This window comes from Panicum virgatum, chromosome 3K (assembly GCF_016808335.1).
Source record: "Panicum virgatum strain AP13 chromosome 3K, P.virgatum_v5, whole genome shotgun sequence".
NCBI classification, from domain to species: Eukaryota; Viridiplantae; Streptophyta; class Magnoliopsida; order Poales; family Poaceae; genus Panicum; species Panicum virgatum.
The window spans coordinates 20,585,362-20,606,853 of NC_053138.1; the positions used below are offsets into that span (position 1 = coordinate 20,585,362).

The following is a 21,492-nucleotide window of genomic DNA, read 5'->3' on the forward strand; positions in this document are numbered from 1 at the left end:
ACCATTTTATTCCCAAGGTCTGTCACAAGGACTATGATTTAAAATTGTGGGTGTATGGGTGAGGTTGCAAATTAGTGTGTGGCACTACATCAAGAAAATCATCAGCTTCTTTTAGCCTTAGTACAAAAGATACAATTACGCACTCTGACCTAATCTATTGTGGGGTTATATATGGGCTATAGATCAGATGGATTGGCAGCTTTGCTATCTTCCTTCTGGAATTAATCATATTCTCCATTTGGTCCCTTTTTGAAGACTTGATGAGTGCTTACTGGAGCCTAATTAAATGAGCTATCCTCCGTATGGAATTAATCCTAAGGCATGTACAACGCGAAAATGAGCCGTCTCTTAGCCAAAAATCCCGATCCCCAAAGGCGATTAATTGAGCTCGCGACCGTTGCCGACCGGCTCGCGGTGCGAGGCCGAGTCGACAACGAACTCACTGTTGTACATACCGTTCTCAGTAAGGGGTTGTTTGGTTCCAGATGCTAAATTTTACATCATATCACATCAAATTTTTTTTACTATTTTGAAGTATTAAATAAAATTTAATTATAAAAATAATTGCACAACCCTGGAGATAAACTGCGAGACTAATATAATAAGATATATTAATTCATAATTGGAAAAAGTTCAATTTACTCCCCTCAACTATAGCCAAAGTCTGGATAACCCCCTAAACTATAATTTTGTTCAATTTACCCCCTAAACTATGTCATTTAATTTATTTTACCTCATAACACAATTTATCTTTTTTGTTTCTTCTTACACAAATTGAATTTTAATTTCAAATTTTACAGGGTAGTAGTGGACATCACAATATATATTTAGAAATTTTTTTATAATTTCCCCCCATTATTTTTCATATAATTTTAAACTCCAACGACTAATTTATTATTAAATATCCTAACCTATTAAAATAATAATAATAATATAATTTATTTTTTGACATGGGTTATGGTGTGTACTATCATATTGTAAAATTTGAACTTAAAACTCCACCAATGTATGGAGAAATAAAAAAGACAAATTAAAGTAGGGGGTAATTTGAACCCAATTGGATATTTGAGGGGTAAAATGAATCAAAAAATAGTTTAGGGAGTTATTCAGCTTTGGCTATAGTTGAGGGGAGTAATTTAGACTTTTTCCTTCATAATTAGAGGACGGTTACTGTAGCAGTAGCAAATTAGTTAGGTTCATTAGATTCGTCTCGCAAATTAGCACTCATCTATCAAAAAAAATTATGGACATATTTTATTTATACTCTAAAATAGCAAAAAAAAATTGATATGACAGGGCTAAATCTTCAGCCCAGTAAACAAAAAGTGGATCTAAGCGACGGCGGCGAGGGATGCAGTGTGCCCGCGAGGTTTTGGCTAGGGAGATTGGAGCCAGCGCGCCAAATTGCAGCGATATCCCCCCTCCCTGCCGCTCCCCGCCGCCGCCCCTCCCTGCCGCGCCGCCCAGCGCCTTCTCCGGCCACCCTCCCTGTTCCTCCTACCACCCGCCCTTCCGTCCATCGCCCCTCCTCGTCGTGAATCATCACCGACCACCGGCTGCCCCGTCCTCCTCCCTTCCGCCTCTCCTTGGAGGGTTCCCGCCTCTCGTTACCCTAGCCCAAGCACAACAATTCCAACGCGATTCACGCGTTTGTAGGTGAATTATTCTTGCCCTTCTCATGATTCCCCTTTTATTCTCTGGTTAAACACTTATTATTGCTTCTGGTTTGTGATTCCAGTATCAATTTTGTGCATTGCATTGAGCTCTGTCCTATGTGCAAGTCCATGCTAATGTACACCCCTTTCTATGTTTGAGTCTCGTTCAGTATTTTGTTATGTGTTCTAGTACGAGTCTAACTTTCGAACCAAGTAGAAAGTACTGTATTTGATCCCTTCGATGTTGCCTGTACAAACCAAATAAATCAGAGTTTTAGGCAACCATCTCCAATGCGCTACAATTCCAAATCAAACACCACCTTTTGTTCTATGTTTTACTGCATATTCTGCACATTGACATTCATGAGCCTATGCTGTCTTTTGGGGGTATATATATAATCTGATGCTAAATTTACTTGATTGATTGATGATATAACTACTGTGATGCTCATCCTACTAAATTTTTCCTACGTGTATTAACATGCCATACTACCATTCTTCCAGCTTATCTAGTAACACAGTAAATTTGACTTTCTATGGCAGCATCCCGTCACATTGTCAAGAATGCGCTGGTAAACCTCCATGGGAGGCCATATTCTGATCCTGTGTGCACAGTTGAAGAATATGTTACTTGCCATCCGGTGTTGGCACGCCTGCCAAGTGAAGGCATCAGACTGGTGGGCGAGATGCTGGGAAGATCCTTCTCCAGCGTCAGCGAGCCAGGAATGAAGCTCATCTCATCTCTCACCACAGCATTGGATGATTTTCACAAGACTGGCATATGCCTGTCAAGATTTGACGATTCCAACCTGTTGGTCTCTGTCGACTCCACGGAGACGTTGTTCCATCCTATTGAATCCAACAAGATTGAGCGGACGCAAAATCTCCCCCCTGGCGTGTTTGTGACCCCAGGGATGGCAGTGTTCCCTGATGCCGGGAAGCTCAAGTTTAGAGACGTGGAGTTTGAGCCGAGCACCCCTGCCGGCATCTGAGCTAACTACCTCGATGCTCATGCATTCATCACCAAGAAGCTCCTCCAGCCAGAGATCCCTATCCCTGATGACATCAAGCATTTGCTCAAGCTCTTGAAGTTTCCCAAGTCAGCAGCTATGGGGCCCCTCATCTCCAAGCATGCATCAGTGGCATGCTTAGGACTTCGGCTAGGGCTTATCATGACCTACATCCCATACATTCGTCATGTACTGCCATATGTCGATCGCACTGCTGAGTCGATGGTTCTTGGAGAGATGCCATACCTTGATGATTGGATTGAGAGAGCAAAGAATAACAAGCTCCTAGAGCTCTTCTTCAACCACCACTCAGACAAGACCCGAGCAGATGCAGCTGGATTTCTTGATTTCTACTACTACGTTTCAACGAACAGGATGAAATGGTGTCACTCTAGTTGGTTCAAGCCTGATGGGTATACGTTTGATGAGATTGAGATGTTGAAGACTGTGACTTATCCTGAGTTGATGCCCACAATTCAAGAGGCACTCTGGAAGGCGAACCACCTTGAGAAGGCGCATGGGTCATGACATCATTGCTGATGTTATTTTTTAATAATAAAGTCAACCCCTTCCTTATATGTGGACTGAGTGGTGTTGAGTTAGCTTTGGATCCTAGTAGTACTTTTCTTTGGGTTGAGTTGTTTTAAGTTGAAGGAATGTGAGTTGTGGATCATAATCTTAATTCACTACCCTGCATGTCAAAACAGACGCCGGTACTTTCACATGTGACAAAACATAATGAATGCGAATTTTATACCTCACTACTTCACTAGGTTAGTGCCTATATGTGTTGCAAGGGCTGTAAAAAAAAAAGAGGTACATTCAGCTGTACTGCACACCATCAGGCATCATATATCAGGTTCTGTGTTTATTGGTGATGAACCCCCAGGTTTTCAACTCAGGTTGCAGGAGGGGAGTAATTACAAGGATATCCTGATGATCGATGAGACCTGTATGTATGTGGCTGTAGAGAAGGACAGCCTGTACACTATGCAAAACCTGCAAAAACTTCAGATATCCATAGTTTATAGATCCACCACCAGCTGACACAAATGTCACTACGCGTACTGTTAGCCCAGTTAATCAAACCAGCAGGTTTATATATACACGCAAGCAAGGCAAGGTGCCGGCCGGTGCGTGGATTATCATTTCCAATATCAACCAAAATCTATACTACAAGGATTCAAAGAAATTGAAAACCAAATGCACCTAGGCCAAGTCCGGAAGGGTAGACCGATGGTTTTTCGACGTTTCGAGATGTTTCCGCCGATTCTCAAAAAAAATTTCACCGAGGCAAGCGCTTACCCACCCGCGCACCCACCATCGTTGCTTTACGTTGATCGCGGGGGCCGAACAACGTGTTGCCATAATTTACGCTGCCGGTTCTGTAGTATACGGTTACAATGTTTACGACTAGTAGTAGCTTATAATTTACATTGTCATAATTTATGCAGGCCTTGCAATGGAATTAATGAAACAAGGTGCAATGAGAACTGTCTTAAGTGATCTTGCAGCATTTGCTTGGCCTGCTACATTGCTTGCAGCTACTGATTTTATTGACTGCAAATGGTCCGTTGCTATTGACAGGTGCTTGCAAACCATGTGTCGTGTGATTTTTTCTCTCTCTATCGATGTCTATTGGTTCCACATTTCCAATACTTTAAAATAGCTTACTGTATGTACCACACAATCTCTTAACACGATTCTTGCACCAAAAGGTGGCCAAATCTCTTAACACGATTCTTGCACCAAAAGGTGGCCAGCTAGCGTGGCCACGCCACTCGCTTTTTCCAGTCGTCCGATCGGGCAGACAGACGGTGTAGATCAAGCAAATTCCAGTCGTTTTACAAAAGAGCCCTCAATCTTTACCGAAATCAACCCGTAGTCCTCTCTACCTCTTCCTCTTCAACGGGGCCGCCCCTGCCCAGACCGTCGGATCCACATCCACCACATGCACCCTCGCTTCAATGCCGGCTTCCTTCGCCACTGCGGGGCCGACGCCTTCCTGCTCGCCGACACGTCCCCGGCGGCCACCTCGGCCCGTCCTGCAAGTCGCTCGCCAACCAGAGCCCGCGCAAACGCTCGTGGTACCGCACGGCTTCTGGAACCCTTCTGCCATCGCCGCATCCTGAAGTGGGACTGCCTACACGATCTTCATCCCCTCTGCCTCGCCACTTCATTGGACGCTTGCTGGATCTCAAACAGCCGCAAGAGCCGATTGGGCCTCCCTCGGCCGCGATGCGCCGCCGGAGGCTGCCGCGCTTGGGCGACTGGGGAGCGACTCGCCCTCCACTTGGCCGTCGGCTGCGCCCTGGCCTCGCCCCGCGGCCGCTGGGTGTTGCCCTGGCCGCTGCGCCACGCGCGACTGGCCCTGTGTGGCAAGCCGGCCACCCACTACCCGTGTTGAAGGAGGCGAGCACCAAAGGGAGACCATGCCCGCGTGCCTCAGCATCAGATCACGGCTACAGCTACGACGACGGACTCCAAGAGCTGCATGGACGCCCTGGTGGTGAACGGACGCTGCACACCTGTAACCTCTCCCGCCCAGGACTCGCTCGACGGAATGCCTTGCCCGCAGGCAAACCACCTCTCTGAGTCCTGAGCGTGAATGTGGTTTAGCAAATCCCAATATCTGCAAAGTAAGGTCTTTTGCTTCGAAGAAGAATTAATTACTGAGATAATATTGTAAGCTTTCCATTTGATTCAATTTTAGGAGCATTTATTTTTTCCAACCCAAATTTATTCTAATAAGATGTCAAAAAACGGAGTTCGCATGTCGCAAGTTCAGTTCTTGACAACATCAAAACGGTTTCTCTAGCAACCTAAATTTTTGCAGCTTCCATTCTGTTTCTGCAGACTGCAGCGCCACTGCCGCTTCCTCTGCTCTATGCTTGACCAAATGAAGAGATGAGGAATAGAGAGGCAACAGGTAGCAGAGGCAACTTTGCTTGCTGCGTTTTCGCCTACACGGTTGCGTCCTCCCCCGTGGTGCCAAGGATGAAGAGGAGCAGCAAGAAGGCATTTCCACGGCCTAACGCGATGGCACGAGAAGCCAAGGTCCCTCTCCGTGAGCGGCACTGACTGGCGACGGGGACGTGAGGCTGCTGCAGCGGCTTCAGACCCTCACGTTGATGAGCTCAGAAGGATGCAGCCACGTGAAGGACAAGGGAACGATTAGCAGCCAGCCATGGTTGGTTTGGGGAGAACACAACGGGGCTCCTCCCTGCTAGCATCAATTTCTATCTTCAGTTTGACAAAGCAACTAAGGTAATGCACTACACTGGTTGGTGTTGTAAGCTCTTCTTCCTGTGCTCACTAAGTGCTCGATCAAATGTCAGATAGACATTTCTTCCTGGTTATGTAGAAGAGTTGTGTGATGTGCATGTGTTTGATTTAGAGAAACCTTCGGGTAACCTAACTGTTCTTCCCTTAAAAAATAGACAAATTCGTTGTTTTCAGTGATTTCCTTTCAAGTTGCTTATTTCTGATATACTAATGGATAGCACAACTAAAACGCCCAAACCACTAATTGTGTTTGTTGATCATATGCCAAGTTTTCCTATCTTTTACATGGTTTCAGGCTTGTATGAAGATTCACATTCACTCGAGTCATAGCACAATACAACTTGTACATCTGCAGTGGAAGAAAGCGCATGTCTTTGGCCACTCTATGGGTTACTCCTCCTTGCTCTGCCGCGCCTTTCAATTTTGGGATCATGTTTCTCAAATGTGTGATCTATAGGCATTGACCCTATTGTTCTTGCAACCAGGTGCGCAGATTTCTTGCAAGCTGTGTTTCCCAAAGGCACTGAAACTCTGATATCTTTCTACATATTTGTGGAACTGAATGCAACTCAGGTATCCTCGTACATATCTGTGGATCTGAATATGCCCAATGTTGTGAGATACAAGATATACTGCGAGAGGCACAGATGATAATTTTCAACTGTTCGTGCCACAACGGCACAACCTAAAGGTTTTTCAAAATACATATCAATAACATCCATTGTTACATACTCTGCTCAAAATATTAAAAGCTCTTGTACATTTCCGCTACTCATCCTAAAAAAAAGTTCAATAATTGTACAAAGAGCAATTCATCTTTTTTTCTTTTTTTGCAAAATAGGGTAGATTATACTATATTAATAAAGCACAGTTCATCCCCCTTTTGCATAAAGGACCCTATAAGAAATATAAATTACATCGAGGTCAGTCCGGTAGCAAATCCACCCGTCGCCCCTATCTCTCTCAAAAAAAGACCACCCATCGCCATCGCCGAAGACTCCAAAGCATTTGTTCATACTCATCCAAGTATAAAGAAAAATAAAAGAAAGAAAAGCTAACGATGGTCATGCGCCGCAACGCCGCGAGCATTTCTAGTTTATGTTGATTCAGCCTCCGTTTTGCATGTTAGTGATTTATTATCTAGCTAATCACATGTATCCTCTCAGATCAGATAAGGCAGGGAAAATGCTGGCCGAAGTGCTTCTAAAGGGACTGCAAGGGAACAGGTAGTTCCATCTGCAATATTTTTTTTATCCAATGCGGTTAGTTTCTTAAATTTTACCTGATTTCGAAATTCTCTCAGGCCTGTGACTCTCATCGGGTTCTCGCTAGGGGCACGTGTGATATTCAAGTGCTTACAGGAGCTAGCTTTATCAAGCGAGAATGGTACATGTTCTACTGTTAATCTCCGCCTAAACTTCATGGTGACTTCTCTCACATGTTTGGTGGAATGAATCAGAGGGACTTGTTGAGAGGGTTGTACTCCTTTGGTGCACCAGTTTCAGTGAAAGGTGAACGATGGGAGCCTGCCAGGAAGGTACAGTGATAGCGATCCTTTCCACTGTGAAAGCAAAGATATCTGTAATGCAGTTATAAACATGACCCTTTGAATAGAGGATTTGCCTGCTTGCATCACCAAATGTGCCCTTGCTTCACTGCAGTCTGCAGATGGTTGCAGGAAGATTTGTGAATTTATACTCCAGAGATGACTGGATTTTTGGTGTGACGTTCCGCGCAAGGTAAATGAGTGGGGTTTTCTTCATGAAATACCTCTTTGAGTTTGGATTGGATGGCCATTGAGTGAACAGTTTCATCGTCTCTTCTGTGACTTGCTACTAATTCCCTGATGCAGCCTGCTCACCCAAGGATTGGCTGGAATCCAGGCCATCGATGTCCCTGGCGTTGATCACCATTCTTGTGCTCTTAGTTAAATTTCGTTGCTCATCTATCAGGTTATCAGGCTATCAATCACGACCCGGTCACAACCACAGCCCTTCTCCACCAACAAGCAACAACCCACCACGACCCGCCAGGCTGCCAGATAGAAACGCCAATAGACAGACAGCTCGGCGCCCCACCCAAAAAGTCAAAAGCACCACCAGCCAGGCAGGCGCAGCGACCTCCATCTTCCTCGAACGCGCCGGCGCCTCGTCTCGCCGCGCCCAGTCGCCGGTGGCCGATCGACGCGACGCGCCTTCGGATCCGGGAAGGGAGGGAGCGAGAGCGATGGGGGAGAAGCGCGCGGTGCTGGTGGGGATCAACTACCCGGGCACCAAGGCGGAGCTCAAGGGCTGCCACAACGACGTCGCCCGCATGCGCCGCTGCCTCGTCGAGCGCTTCGGCTTCGACGAGTCCGGCATCCGCGTCCTCGTCGACGACGGCGGCTCCGGGCCGCAGCCCACGGGGGCCAACATCCGGCGGGAGCTCCAGCGCCTCGTCGGGGACGCGGGGACCGGGGACCTGCTCTTCTTCCACTACAGCGGGCACGGCACGCGGCTGCCCGCCGAGACCGGCCAGGACGATGACACCGGGTACGACGAGTGCATCGTGCCCTGCGACATGAACCTTATCACAGGTGAACTCTACTCGTGTGTCTTGTGCCTTCTGCTGCCGTTAATTGTGGGTAGGAACAATGGAGAAATGGGGATCGAATGGTAGGTGGGAATGTGGGATCTGAGGAAGACAGGAAGTTATCAGATTCTTACGTTTGAGAATGACTTAGCAAGCTACTAGCATTTCGGTGATGTCAGTACATGGTTGGATTAGTTCCGTGCTACTACGAATTCATATTGCATCAAACACTTCTGTCGTCAGAAATGGATACTCCCTCTGGTCATATTTATATGACGTTTCAGTCTTTCAGACATCAAGTTTAGCTTGCATTGCATTTAGCTTGAATTTGTTGTCTGAAAATTAGTGGAGGTAGTACAGTACTATAGTATACTAGCAGTAGCACAAAACATCTCAGATGTCTACTCGTACAATTCCTGTACCCAGGATTTGGATGTCAGAAACACGGGGTTCTTGGATTGTGTAGTCAACCCATGTGGTTATGGTTAATTTATCAGACCAATCCTGCATTGTAAATTACGTTGCCAATAATGACCATTCGACCATCGTGAGAAGGACGAAGTCGAACTAGCTAGTGACCATGTGCAGGGTAGAACAAAAATCTTGTTAAATACCTGTCAGAAACAGCGTGCCTGATTATAATGTTCTGGATGCCCATTCATGGAGGTAGAGTAGTAACTAACCAATGTTTGTTTATGCACTGCAGACCAAGATTTCACGGAGCTTGTGCGAAAAGTCCCCGAGGGATGTCTATTCACCATAGTATCTGATTCGTGCCACAGCGGTGGACTACTTGACAAAACCAAGGAGCAGATTGGGCACAGCACCAAGCAGAACCAGGCCGAGCGGTCTGATTCCGGTTCCGGTAGCAGCGGCTTCCGTTCATTCCTCAAAGGGGCTGTCCGGGACGCGTTCGAGTCCCAGGGAATCCACTTGCCCCGCCGCCGTGGCCACCGGCAGAGCGATGACGGGGACGATGGTGACGAGGAGCCCCGCTACATCGACACAGCAGATGCCCATGTCAAGAACCGGTCGCTACCTCTCTCGACATTGATCGAGATGCTCAAGGAGAAGACCGGCAAGGACGACATCGATGTGGGCTCGCTCCGGCTGACGCTCTTCGACCTCTTCGGAGACGACGCGAGCCCCAAGATCAAGAAGTTCATGAAGGTCATGCTGAGCAAGCTCCAGCAGGGCCAGCACGGCGGCGTCGTGGGCTTCATGGGCGCCCTGGCGCAGGAACTCCTGAAGGCGAAGCTGGACGGGAAGCAGGAGCAGCTCGAGGCGGCGGCCATGGAGCAGGAGGTGCAGAGCGAGCAGGAGGTGTACGCGGGGACGACGGCCAGGGTGCCGAGCAACGGCATCCTGATCAGCGGGTGCCAGACCGACCAGACCTCCGCCGACGCGACCACGTCCAAGGGCTCCTACGGCGCGCTCAGCAACGCCATCCAGGCCATCCTCGCGGAGCACGGGACGGTGACGAACATGGAGCTCGTGACGAAAGCTAGCAAGATGCTGTCGAGGCAGGGGTACACCCAGCAGCCTGGCCTTTACTGCAGCGACGAGCACGCCAGTGTGGCTTTCATATGCTGAAGCATCGGTTTGTGTCGTGTCGACTTCAACCTTTGTACACTGTTATGCCTGTCGACTATCGAGTGTTGTGGGTTGGTGGTTACGCTTTTGAGATCTGGGAATAAAAGTGTTTCTGCACAAGATAGCATTTTCCGTGGTTTATATTTAAGCACATTATCGGCAAATTTGGTTCAAGTTTTCTAAAAAACAGTAGCTCTGCTCTCCTTTCACGGACTATAAAGCTGCATTTGTCATTCACCTTCTAACTCTATCAAATTCAGAGGCGGATCCAGGTGGTAAGAAGATCATCGCAATATCCATCACAGGTAGGGTACTGTGGTCACTAATTTACGGTCTCCAAAAAAATCATGCATTTGCTCCGCTAGACATATGACGTTAATTGGAGTGAGCACAAAATGTTTTTTTTTGAGATTGTGCCTGGACATGTTTTCATTAAAAATAAGAAAATTACAATGATGCAGCTATGAGAGAACCCTCCTTACGTAGGAGCATAAAAGGTCGAAGACCTTATGCCTGACAGCCGACGCATAGGCAGGGGCGGAGCAAGGAATTTGTTTTTTTCATTATTAGGAGCTAACCATACTAATTTATATAAAAATTTAATTAAAATTCAAATATTCAATGTAAATTTGGGAATCAGCCCCCCCTGTCTCCGCCCCTGCGCATAGGACGCTTCCAATCGATGGCACGTTTAGCTCGTGTATCGTACGAGTATTTTTTTTGTCCTTCCGCTATACCAACTATCTTTTTTACTCCTACTCGCGTTCTGCATGCAACCTTTGCTAGCCCACCTGCATTCGAGATCACGCTGAACCGCGTCTCGGCGAATTAAAAATGCCAGGGGAATGCAAGTATGCAACGCGCGCGGCGCGCCTCGCACGCGGAGCTCCACCAACCCCTGCACGAGCTGCCAGATCGATACCGAGGAAACGGCAATGGACAAGACAAACTCGCCTCGCGCGCCGCCGACCCGATCGAGTCCCATTCCCCGGCTGCCAGCCCACCAGACCAAGGCCACCACCATAACGGCCAGCGCCGCCAGCTGCGGGCAAGCAGCGCGGGCGAGACGAGACGATGGGGCAGGCGGCCATGGGGCGGAAGCGCGCGGTGCTTGTAACACCCGGTGTTAATCTTTTAGTGCTAATCGTGTGGTTAGTCGCTAATCAGGGTTAATTGCCGTCATTAGCGCTAATCAAGTTTCCATAGTAACTTTTGAGTTAGCCGCGTTCGATCTAGTTTTTGTCCTTAATCCGGGCTTCGAATCAATTTTCGCCCAAAAGCAAAGTTGTAGACCTTTTTGTCCTCTACAACTTCTATTTTGGCCAAATTTCAAGTGACTATATGAAATCTTGAGTTTCAACGGGTCAAACTTTGGTCAAAATCTTTTTAAACGAGTTCAACTCGGATACTCTTCAGTGACGCCGTACCGAGCCATTTTGCGACCGACCGCCGGCCTCGACGTCGGAGCCTCCACGCGTCGCCGTGCCGACGTCCGCGCCCCCACCTAAGGCTTCTACGACGTTCCAATGGCCAACCCTGATTTCCCCACTTCCTCTCAGTCGTCCTCGCGCTCGGGACGAGCCAAGCCGAGCAGAGTCGCCGCCGGCGACCGTCCCGGCCGCAATCCGCCGCCTCCGCTCGACCTCCTCTCGATTCCTTGCGCCTAGAGCTCCCGCACCACCCCCTCCACCTTCACTGCCCCTCACCTGAGCTCCTCCCTGGCCGAGTTGGCCGAAACCCTAACCCTACCCTCGGCCGCCATTGGAGCCAACCCGAGCTCCGCCTTCCTCGCGTCAATCCGTTTCTCCGACCACCCTCTGCTCAAATTGACCCCAAGAATGGGTTCGTGGTGAGTCACTCGTCCTCCCCGAGCTCCTTTCCCTTCCCTTCTAGCGCTGCCGCCGGCGGAACGCCGCCGCGGGCGCCATGGGCGCCGCTGCTCCCGCCGCCGCACGCTGCTGGCAGAGCCCGCGCGGCTCAGGGCCGCGCCACCGCGCGCGCCAGCGCCGCCCGGGCGAGCTGGTGCTTGCCCCGCCCCGCGACACCGCTCCCTGGCCCTGCGCTAGCCGCCGTGGCCGCGCCACCGCCGCGCACAGCGCGCCGCCGCAAGCCGCCGCCTCTGCCGCTGCGCGCCGCCGCCCTGCTCCGCGCACGTGCCGCCGCCGCCGAGCGCCCTGACCGCGGGCGCGTCCTACCTCCGCCGCCGGCTGGCCACGGCCGGGCCGGACCGCCGCTCCGCCGCGCGCGCCCCTGCGCCGCCGCGCGCGCGTGTGCGGGCAAAAGCAGGGGAGGGGAGCGGGCCTGGGCTCCCTTGCATGTGGGGCCCGGCTGTCAGCCGCCCCCCCCTTTCTTTTAATGTTTTTTTTTATCTTTTGGCTGAAAACTTCAAGATTGTGTAGAAAATTATAGAAAAGGGAGAAAAATGCAAAATAAATTTTGTTAGGTTTCTAAAATCAGGATCTTCAGAAGAAAAATACTTGGGCGTGGTAATGTCACTTTTGCCCTTGCTAAAATTTCAGTTTGTGTTTAACCTAGTATATTTTTATGCCAGTTGTTCTGTTGCTCAAAAATTTATGAAAAATTCACAGTGGCTTACTCCTTACATGTGTAGTCCACTGAAAAATTTCCAGGTGCATATCCTGTATGCATGTTTGTGGATCTTTTGTTGCTCAGTTTATTTTGCTAGGGCAAAAAGAAATGTTTTCCTTTTTGCAATAAAAATTATAAATTTTTCTTGCATGGCATCTTTCCTTACGTGTAGACGTCGCGAGTGAAGCCGTCTACGAGATGATCGCTGAGCCGCTCCAGGAGCCGCAAGCAGGGGAACCGCACGCCGAAGCAGCCGTCGAGCCAGATCCAGAAGTCGCTAACCCCGCTGACTGGCAAGGCAAGCCCCGGTGCATAACCCTTAATTTCAGTATTCAATAATTGTTATATAATTATTGTGCATTTAAGTTTCTAGGAGTTGATTGGAACCTTAGATGCATGATCCCTAGGTTTCCTCAGTCACTCTACTAGTATACAGGTCGTTCGTACTGCAATGCTTAATTAGGATTCGGTAGAAGACGAGTGATTCCTGTCACTCGCGAGATATAGGTTTGGTTACTTATGAAAAAGTTGCTGGAGAATGAATCTTTGAGAAAAAGAAAGGAAAAATGGAGACCGGGCGGAGATGCATTGGTTATGGATATGGAAGTTATGGAAAGTAAGCCTCCGCCTGTGTCGATTGAGGACCGTACCGTTGTTGGCACTACTGATCGAGGATTGAACAGTACTAACCGCATGCCGCGAGTAGGAGGTAGTCGAAACCGGTAAGCTCAGTACCATATGTGCCCCGGTAGGCGGACTTGATACTGTCTTCACCAGTGGAGCTAGTATTCAAACTCATGGCTGACCCTTCGTTGGTATCGGTGGGGCTAGCAGTCCCGGGTCGCAGGGCAGTTCGCCTATTCGGTGTGCATATATGAAGGGTTGGTGTGTATAGCCCGACGGGGCATATACGTGCCGTGTTGGTTAGGTCCACCTTGCAAGGTTAAATCGAATCGATTCGCCGTGACTCGCGGATATGAGAACCTTGATCTCTCTGTCACATCGTAGTAAAGAAGTGGAATGAGTCTGAACTGAGAATGTTGGCTGTGGTGCTCTGAAAAGATAATGTGATCAACCATGTATGCTCTAGAGTACTAGGCAAACCTAAGTTATAAGGGTCAACTCAATTGGCACTAAAATATTGAAAGTAAGGATTCAGTGCTAGCTGCTTTTCAGCAAAATAACCCCAGAGCCAAAAAGCCTTTCATGTCTAGTTAATGGGCTAAGTATACCCATGGACGGGTAAGTCTTGCTGAGTATTAGAATACTCAGGCTTGTTGTTGCCATATCTTTTAGCAGGTTACGTTCCGGAGGACTCCGAGGAGTTCTGCGCCTCGTGGATCGGGCAACCACTTCCTCCGGGTTGGTCGGTCGAGTGGGTCCCATCTTCGCCGTGAAGTGCGGGCAGGTGAGCCTCACATCAGTGGGCAAGATGTGAAGTTCATCTTCTGACGTCGACGTTATCTATCGTATTGTTTTGAAGCTTGTTTTAACTCTAAATTACTTTCCGCTGCGTTTGAACTCTGAGGTTTGACTTGTAAAGCTAGCTTGCAAACACTTTTTGTAGTTTAAGTTGGTGCTTCTATTTAACTCGGGTTGTAAATGTCTTTAAAAGCTTTTGTTGCCGGTAATCATCTGTGCTCGTCTTTTGGCGAGAGTTCCTGTGTAATCGATCCTGGTTACAGCAGGCGGTCTGAGTGTACTAGTTGAGTGCAGTAATTCTGATTTGAGTTTAAGTGTTAATTATTGCACTTGATTGGTATTATTTGGACTGTCTTGTGACAGTGCTGGTGGGCATCAACTACGCCGGCAGGGGCGACGAAGAGCTCAAGGGCTGCCTCAACGACGTGGCCCGCATGCGCCGCTGCCTCGTCGACCGCTTCGGCTTCGACGAGGCCGGCATCCGCGTGCTCGCCGACGCCGACCCGTCCACGCCGCCGCCCACGGGGGCCAACATCCGGCGGGAGCTCGAGCGGCTGGTGGCGGGAGCGCGCGCCGGGGACACGCTCTTCTTCCACTACAGCGGCCACGGCCTGCAGCTGCCCGCCGAGACCGGGGAGGACGACGACACCGGGTACGACGAGTGCATCGTGCCCTGCGACGGCAACCTCATCAAAGGTATGGGTCTCCTCCCTTTGCTGGCGTGCCTTTCCATTCGTTGTTTTAGCTCTTTAATAACCTTGCCACAGCCTGCTTCTTCCATTTGCGTCTCTGATGATAACTGGTCTCGTACACCATTTTGAGTTGACACTTTTCAAGATGACACCAATTTTCTTGTATGCACTCCAATGCAGATCACGATTTCAAGGAACTCGTGGCGAAGGTCCCTGATGGCTGCCTCCTCACCATAGTCTCGGACTCGTGCCACAGTGGAGGCCTGATCGACATGTTGGAAATTTTGTGATCTCAGGATAATAACCTAGATCTGCATGGCAAATAATTTCCACAAATTAGAGATAACATACTAAATAAGTCATGTACCGTGATTGACAGGTACACCTAACGTTTTCATCTATAAGTCGGCCCCGGTCCCACAGTGCTGTATATAAATATGAGGTAGAGGGGAACCCTCTCTAACCCTAATCAGCTAATCTCGCGATTAGCAAAACACCAATCAATTAGGGCACTGAAGGGACTGGAAGCGCGACTTCCTCATCTACTTCGTGGCAGGCACCGGCGGGAGTTGCTGGTCATCATCGACATCAAGATCTTCATCAACAAGAAATCCAAATCTCTCTAATTGGTGAAGATTAAACTCTACTTCATCTACATCACCCCTACTACTACAACTACAGAGGCGTTCATGGATTCAAGGGTTCTGGTCAGTATTAATCTAATTAATTCCGCATTAAGTAATTAGTGATCATGATTAGACTAAGCTAAGATCCTGTTCATGGATAATTAAAACTAACAATTGGTATCAAAGCCTTTCTTAGATCTGTCATGATCCTAATCCAGAGCCATCAAGTTCTTAGCCTCTGATTAATGTCAATTTAGATCTGTTCGGTGCTTAATCATGGGTAATTAATTCTGATATGGATCTAATCATTTAAGTGCTATATGCAAATCAGTGCAATGCAATTAGTAGATTGGATCTACTATTCTGTTTGCGTGAAATAAACACATATTTGATCTGTTATGTGCAATTAGTGATGTCCAGCATGATGTGTATGCTGATTAATGTTCTACCTTGTGCATATATGTGCGACTAAGCTTCCGCATCCGCACTATTATAATGTGCAAAGTAATCGACTTGATTAAACTAAGATTAAGTCCCTGTACGTAAGGTTTTATGGGCGAATTAAATTAAGGTCAATGTTTATGAAGTCATTAGCCTTATCCTATTCGGATTAGATTCTGAGTAATGCAAATCTTAATCTGATTAGGCTAAGTACCTCGGATTAGATCTAAACAATTATGTTTATGTTAATTCATGTTTAGGCCGATGCACTTTCATGTTAATTGATGATTAAGTTAAGTAATTAAGGTTAGGTTTTAAGATTGCTTACTGTTTTCCCCAAATTAGCCCACTAGTTAATGTTTATTCTGCAAATTAAAGCCCAAATCCAAGAGATAAGATGCATCAGTCAGCAATTAGAAGAAGGGGAATGACAAACTTTCAGATCGAATCAAGAAATCCCCAAATCTCATGAACCCTAACCCTAATGGATGAGTTCTTACCTAAAACTCACCAGTCGTGCGCATCAGGAGTGCACTGGTCTGACCAGTTTGCACCGCGAGGAGCCCTCGACAGTCGTGCGTGCGATGAGTACGCACGCACCCACCGGCGAGGGGCCCTGCACGGAGCACGGCCAAGACCGGCGGCCGAGGCCCGCTGCCTTGCCCGAGCCGCGCACACGCCATGAGGAGGCGGCACTGGCGCCGCAGGCCCTCGCAGCACCCGCTGCATGGGGCCGGCGCACCCAGGCGGTGGCGCTCGTGGCGCGGGCCCGCGTATGAGGACGCACGTCCCGCGCGGCTCGGAGGCACGCAGGCGCGACGCAGACCCACGCCATCAGCGGGCGGGGCGCTCAGCAGCCAGCGGCGGCCGGCTCCCTGGCGGGCCCGCATCAGCGCTGCGGCGCGCGGCTCGCGCGGAGCCTGACGAGCTCGCTCAGGTGCTACTCGCGCGCATCAGGGAGCGCGTGCAGCGGCGCCCGCACATGCGGAGCGCTAACGGCGGCGGCGCGTCAGGGCCAGTGAGGAGCGGCGGCTGGGCATGAGCTGCCCGTGGAGAGGAAAAGAGAAGTGAGGCTGGATTGTAGGGTTTTCAGACCGCCTCCACGTTTATATACGGCACCAGATTAGTTCTTGGCCGCCGGATCTTGATGAACGGTCCAAATCGTTCCCCGTTAGGGTTTCCGCGGGTTGGGCCGAATTGGGCCAATGCGCGCAAATGGGCCGCGCGCAAGGGGAGCATTTCACGGGCTGAATTGAGTTTTTGTTCTGTTTAATTAGTTTTGAGCCCAATTTATGTTTTAAAGCCTTTGTATTTACTATTTTAACGATTTAAGTTTGATTTCCTCACTGTTTAAGATTAAAGGCTTTAATTAATTACTATTGCACTTATAATCATCAGCCTTATGTTTATCTAATGCCCATAAGTATTTATTTCATATTTGAGATGTCTATTGTTTATAATTTCGCAAATAAGTTTATTGCTTGATTTTATCTATGATAAATATTTCTCAAAGTATGAATAGTGATATTTTCCATAGTTTTAATATTATAAGATTAATTTAAAGAGTAACTATGGGAAATTATCACTAATAATGAGAATTATCATTAATAATGAGTTTATTTTGGGCTATTGATGAGTCTTGTTTTTCAGCACAATTAATTCATAATGTTAGATGTGCTTGTTAAATGAGAAAGAATCTAAAGATTAATGAGCCTTATCTTTTGTAAGTGCAATAAAGTTTAAATTTTTAGTGCAATTAAGTTTAATAAGGTTTTATGCACTGATTATATAATGCAAGTTTAAGATTTTATAAGGCTTATATCTACAGTGAAATTTAATCTCTTTATGATTTATGTGTCATTTTCACTATTTAAATTTAAGTTTAAAATTCCAGTGTCGCGGGATTTCTAGGGTACCCACAGCCGGGTGGCGGAACACACCCGCCTATCCCCATAGAGGGAGTGCTCGGGGAGATACTAGGCGATTGGGCTGATCTTGCCCTGAGATAAGTACACAAGAACACACGATCTAGAGTGATTCGGGCCGCCGGAGCGTAATACCCTACGTCCACTGGGAGAAGCTTTGATCTCTGTTGTGTGTGTGTCTATCCTTTGCCGGGCCTTGGCTCTCACCCAGCTTGAGTTTCTTCTAGCGGGTGCCCCCTTTTATAGACCAAGGGGGCGGATACTTAGGACGTTGGGGCCCCGACAAGTGGGCCCAACGTGACTGTACAGCATACTACGCAGAGTATTTAGATGGGTACAGTGGTTACGAATCTTTCCCCGATACGCTCCCACGCCCTGCTAGCGCTACAGTGGTCTTCTCTTGTCCCGTCACCAAGGTGTCCGTTGGGGGAGCGTAGCTTGCGGCGTAGCCTGTGGAGGCTATTATGCAGGCGTCATAATGGGTGAAGCCGAGCCGTCATGTCCATCTGTTATGGCAGACTGGCAGGCGCGGCGTGGGCGGCGCCAGCAGCTCCACTATCTTGGTAATACGCGATCAATAGTGTCCCCTGGTCAAAGCATCGCCTCGCCTTCTGCTGCATCAATGCGGGCGTCCATCTACCACAATGAATGCAGTGATGGGTGAGGCTTAGTATGGAGACCAAGCGGCCTTGTATACGTGTCTGTGCTTGTAGACACGTGTCGGCTCCGGACCACCCCGAAGCATGGCGTCGACTTCTTCCCTTAGCGAAGGGTCCGGTTACCATACTGGGGTCCGGGACCCCATGAGGGGTCCGGGACTTCCGCGGGGTCCGGACCCCTCGGGAGGTCCGGAGCCCCGGCTGTTTGGGCTGCCCGCCTCTTCCGGGACACGTGTCGTTCCCGGATATTTCCCAGTCGTGAGGTAGGTCCGGAACCGTTGCCGAGAGATCAGGACTTCGGACCACAGGGGTCCGGCTGTTTGGTCGTAGTCATGGATAACTACAAGGCCCTTGCCTAGATACAGCAAGAAGGGGTACCCCAATCCTGCGGTACCGACAGTGGCCCCCGGGCCCACCTCGGGAGAGGTACGAACCCACGGGTGGGGCCACTATCGTGATGTGTTTTTACGCAACTTGATTACGTTGGTGTGCTCATACAAAGAGCGGGTGCTCCGGACCCCTGAGGCCGGTACACCGGTTGCCAGGTTCAGGCTCTAGAGCGCTCTCCACAGGGCGACAAAGGTGTAGGCTTAGGGTACGGAACCAAGCTAAGCGGCTACACAGACCTCGGATCGCCCAGGGAGCAAGCACCACCTCCCGGACCTGGTTCTAGGCGACCGTGGCGAGCGGTCTCCGCCGGAGCGGGCCACCGGAGTGGACTTGAGGCGACCGTGGCGAGCGGTCTCCGCCGGAGCAGGCCACCGGAGTGGACTTGAGTCGACCGTGGCGAGCGGTCTCCGCCGGAGCGGGCCACCGGAGTGGACTTGAGTCGACCGTGGCGAGCGGTTTCCGCCGGAGCGGGCCACCGGAGTGGACTTGAGGCGACCGTGGCGAGCGGTCTCCGCCGCAGCGGGCCACCGGAGTGGACTTGAGGCGACCGTGGCGAGCGGTCTCCGCCGGAGCGGGCCACCGGAGTGGACTTGAGTCGACCGTGGCGAGCGGTCTCCGCCGGAGCGGGCCACCGGAGTGGACTTGAGTCGACCGTGGCGAGCGGTCTCCGCCGGAGCGGGCCACCGGAGTGGACTTGAGTCGTTACTGACGATCCGATGAAATATACCACCGGATCTGAGTAGTAAGGTGCGAGAAACCAAGCCTTATACTAGAAGGGAGCTCGGGACTTCCAAAGACAGCAGTTCTCGGATACTAGAGTACTTGTAACAGGGTAGTGAAGTACGTAAACTTAGGGTACATTACCAGGCTAAGCTACGCGGAGCTTCTCTACCCCAGGATACAGGTACTATTTCTCCGGACCAGGTCCTTAGGGGTCCGAGCTGCCTTCCAGCTTGAAGGGGTGTCCCAACCTGGCCACAAGTCAGCAACTTATCTTGAATTGTTAGCAATAATAGGAAGGTTCCGTTTCAGTGGAAAGAATAGCTAAACCAAGGCGAATAAATGTAATCAATGGTGATGCCTAGATAAAACTGAGAAAGAAAATCTCCTTTATTATTGTGGTTGTCACGGTATACATCAGAGGTCGGGATTACGAGGTCGGACCTCTACCGCTCCAGACCGTAGCTTGCCTGTTTGTGCGATAGGGCCAGAGGTTGGGTTTACAAGGTCGGACCTTGACCGCTCTGGACTCACACATAGGCGCCACGCTATTACAAAGGAGGAATTTTCTTTCCCTTAGGAGCAACCTACGGCTGCATGCTATACAGCGTGTTCTTCTTCGGTTGGAAGTGGCACGGCCACTCCTAAATTCTTCATAGTCGTCGGAGGCGAAGGCGTTCTAGATGTGCCTGAACTGCATCATCCAGCATCACCTTGGGAGCCCGGGGGGCCACTCCTTGCCTAAGAGCTGTCATATGCTTAGGTAGCATGAGACAAATTCTTTGGCTTTGAATGGGAGAGGCCCCCTGCCGCCGGCGTCGTCTGCCGATGGAAGCCGGACGCCCTTGCGCAGCAGAAGGACCGGAGCGAAGCGCGGAGAGGTGCGGTCGTTCGCCGGCTTGTCCTTGGTGCTAGCACCAGGGACCTCCGCGCCTGGCGGCCTTGTCTGCAGCAGCACCGAGCTACGCTGAGGTGGATCTCCGGTGCTGGCGACGGTAGGACGACACGACCAACTTCCTCCGGGATGGCCGTTGGCTCCAGGCTCCATGTTGAGAGAAAGCCTTGAGCCGACATCATGCCGCCGAAGAGGAAGCATGGCCGTTGCTTGAGAGAAAACCTTGAGCCGATACTGGGATGGCGCGGGGTGGCACGCAACAGGCGTTGCCCCCGCGCACCACCGTGCCGGCTCTGAGGCGTCGCAGTGGCGACGCACAGCAGGCGCCGCTGCCGTGCACCGTCGCACCGAGGGCACTGGTGCCACAGCGTAGTAATATGCGGCGTAGGTGCCACCATGCCTCTCTTCATCTTCTCGTTCGTCGTTGCAGAGGATGAACACGGCCCCAGGAGCCTGAAGATCCAGCCAGCGCCTGATCCTCCCACGGACGGCGCCAAATGTCGCGGGATTTCTAGGGTACCCACAGCCGGGTGGCGGAACGCACCCGCCTATCCCCAGAGAGGGAGTGCTCGGGGAGGTACTAGGCGATTGGGCTGATCTTGCCCTGAGATAAGTACACAAGAACACACGATCTAGAGTGGTTCGGGCCGCCGGAGCGTAATACCCTACGTCCACTGGGAGAAGCTTTGATCTCTGTTGTGTGTGTGTCTATCCTCTGCCGGGCCTTGGCTCTCACCCAGCTTGAGTTTCTTCTAGCGGGCGCCCCCTTTTATAGACCAAGGGGGCGGATACTTAGGATGTTGGGGCCCCGACAAGTGGGCCCAACGTGACTGTACAGCATACTACGCAGAGTATTTAGATGGGTACAGTGGTTACGAATCTTTCCCCGATACGCTCCCACGCCCTGCTAGCGCTACAGTGGTCTTCTCTTGTCCCGTCACCAAGGTGTCCGTTGGGGGAGCGTAGCTTGCGGCGTAGCCTGTGGAGGCTATTATGCAGGCGTCATAATGGGTGAAGCC

The 21,492-nt window shown here is 50.0% G+C and overlaps 2 protein-coding genes and 1 long non-coding RNA gene across 5 annotated transcripts; all 3 read left to right on the forward strand.

Moving 5' to 3' along the window:
* The first annotated feature begins 5,050 nt into the window (after nt 1–5,050).
* Nucleotides 5,051–6,527, forward strand: LOC120701307. Of its 3 annotated transcripts, XR_005686036.1 has the most exons (4): nt 5,051–5,304; nt 5,522–5,932; nt 6,246–6,339; nt 6,436–6,527. It is a non-coding gene; the product is annotated as an uncharacterized LOC120701307 (long non-coding RNA). The 3 variants fall into 3 exon arrangements; XR_005686035.1 differs by having other exon boundaries at nt 6,246–6,523; XR_005686034.1 differs by lacking the exons at nt 6,246–6,339; nt 6,436–6,527 and having other exon boundaries at nt 5,522–6,123.
* Nucleotides 6,528–7,980: 1,453 nt separating this feature from the next.
* On the forward strand, nt 7,981–10,288 carry LOC120698252 (metacaspase-4-like). Its single transcript, XM_039981786.1, has 2 exons — nt 7,981–8,525; nt 9,228–10,288. Exons 1-2 carry the CDS (start codon nt 8,177–8,179, stop codon nt 10,112–10,114), a joined length of 1,236 nt encoding a protein of 411 aa, XP_039837720.1. The 5' UTR covers nt 7,981–8,176; the 3' UTR covers nt 10,115–10,288.
* Nucleotides 10,289–14,305: 4,017 nt separating this feature from the next.
* LOC120700704 (metacaspase-4-like) lies at nt 14,306–15,107 on the forward strand. Its single transcript, XM_039984944.1, has 3 exons — nt 14,306–14,330; nt 14,489–14,821; nt 14,998–15,107. Exons 1-3 carry the CDS (start codon nt 14,306–14,308, stop codon nt 15,105–15,107), a joined length of 468 nt encoding a protein of 155 aa, XP_039840878.1.
* Nucleotides 15,108–21,492: the final 6,385 nt, after the last annotated feature.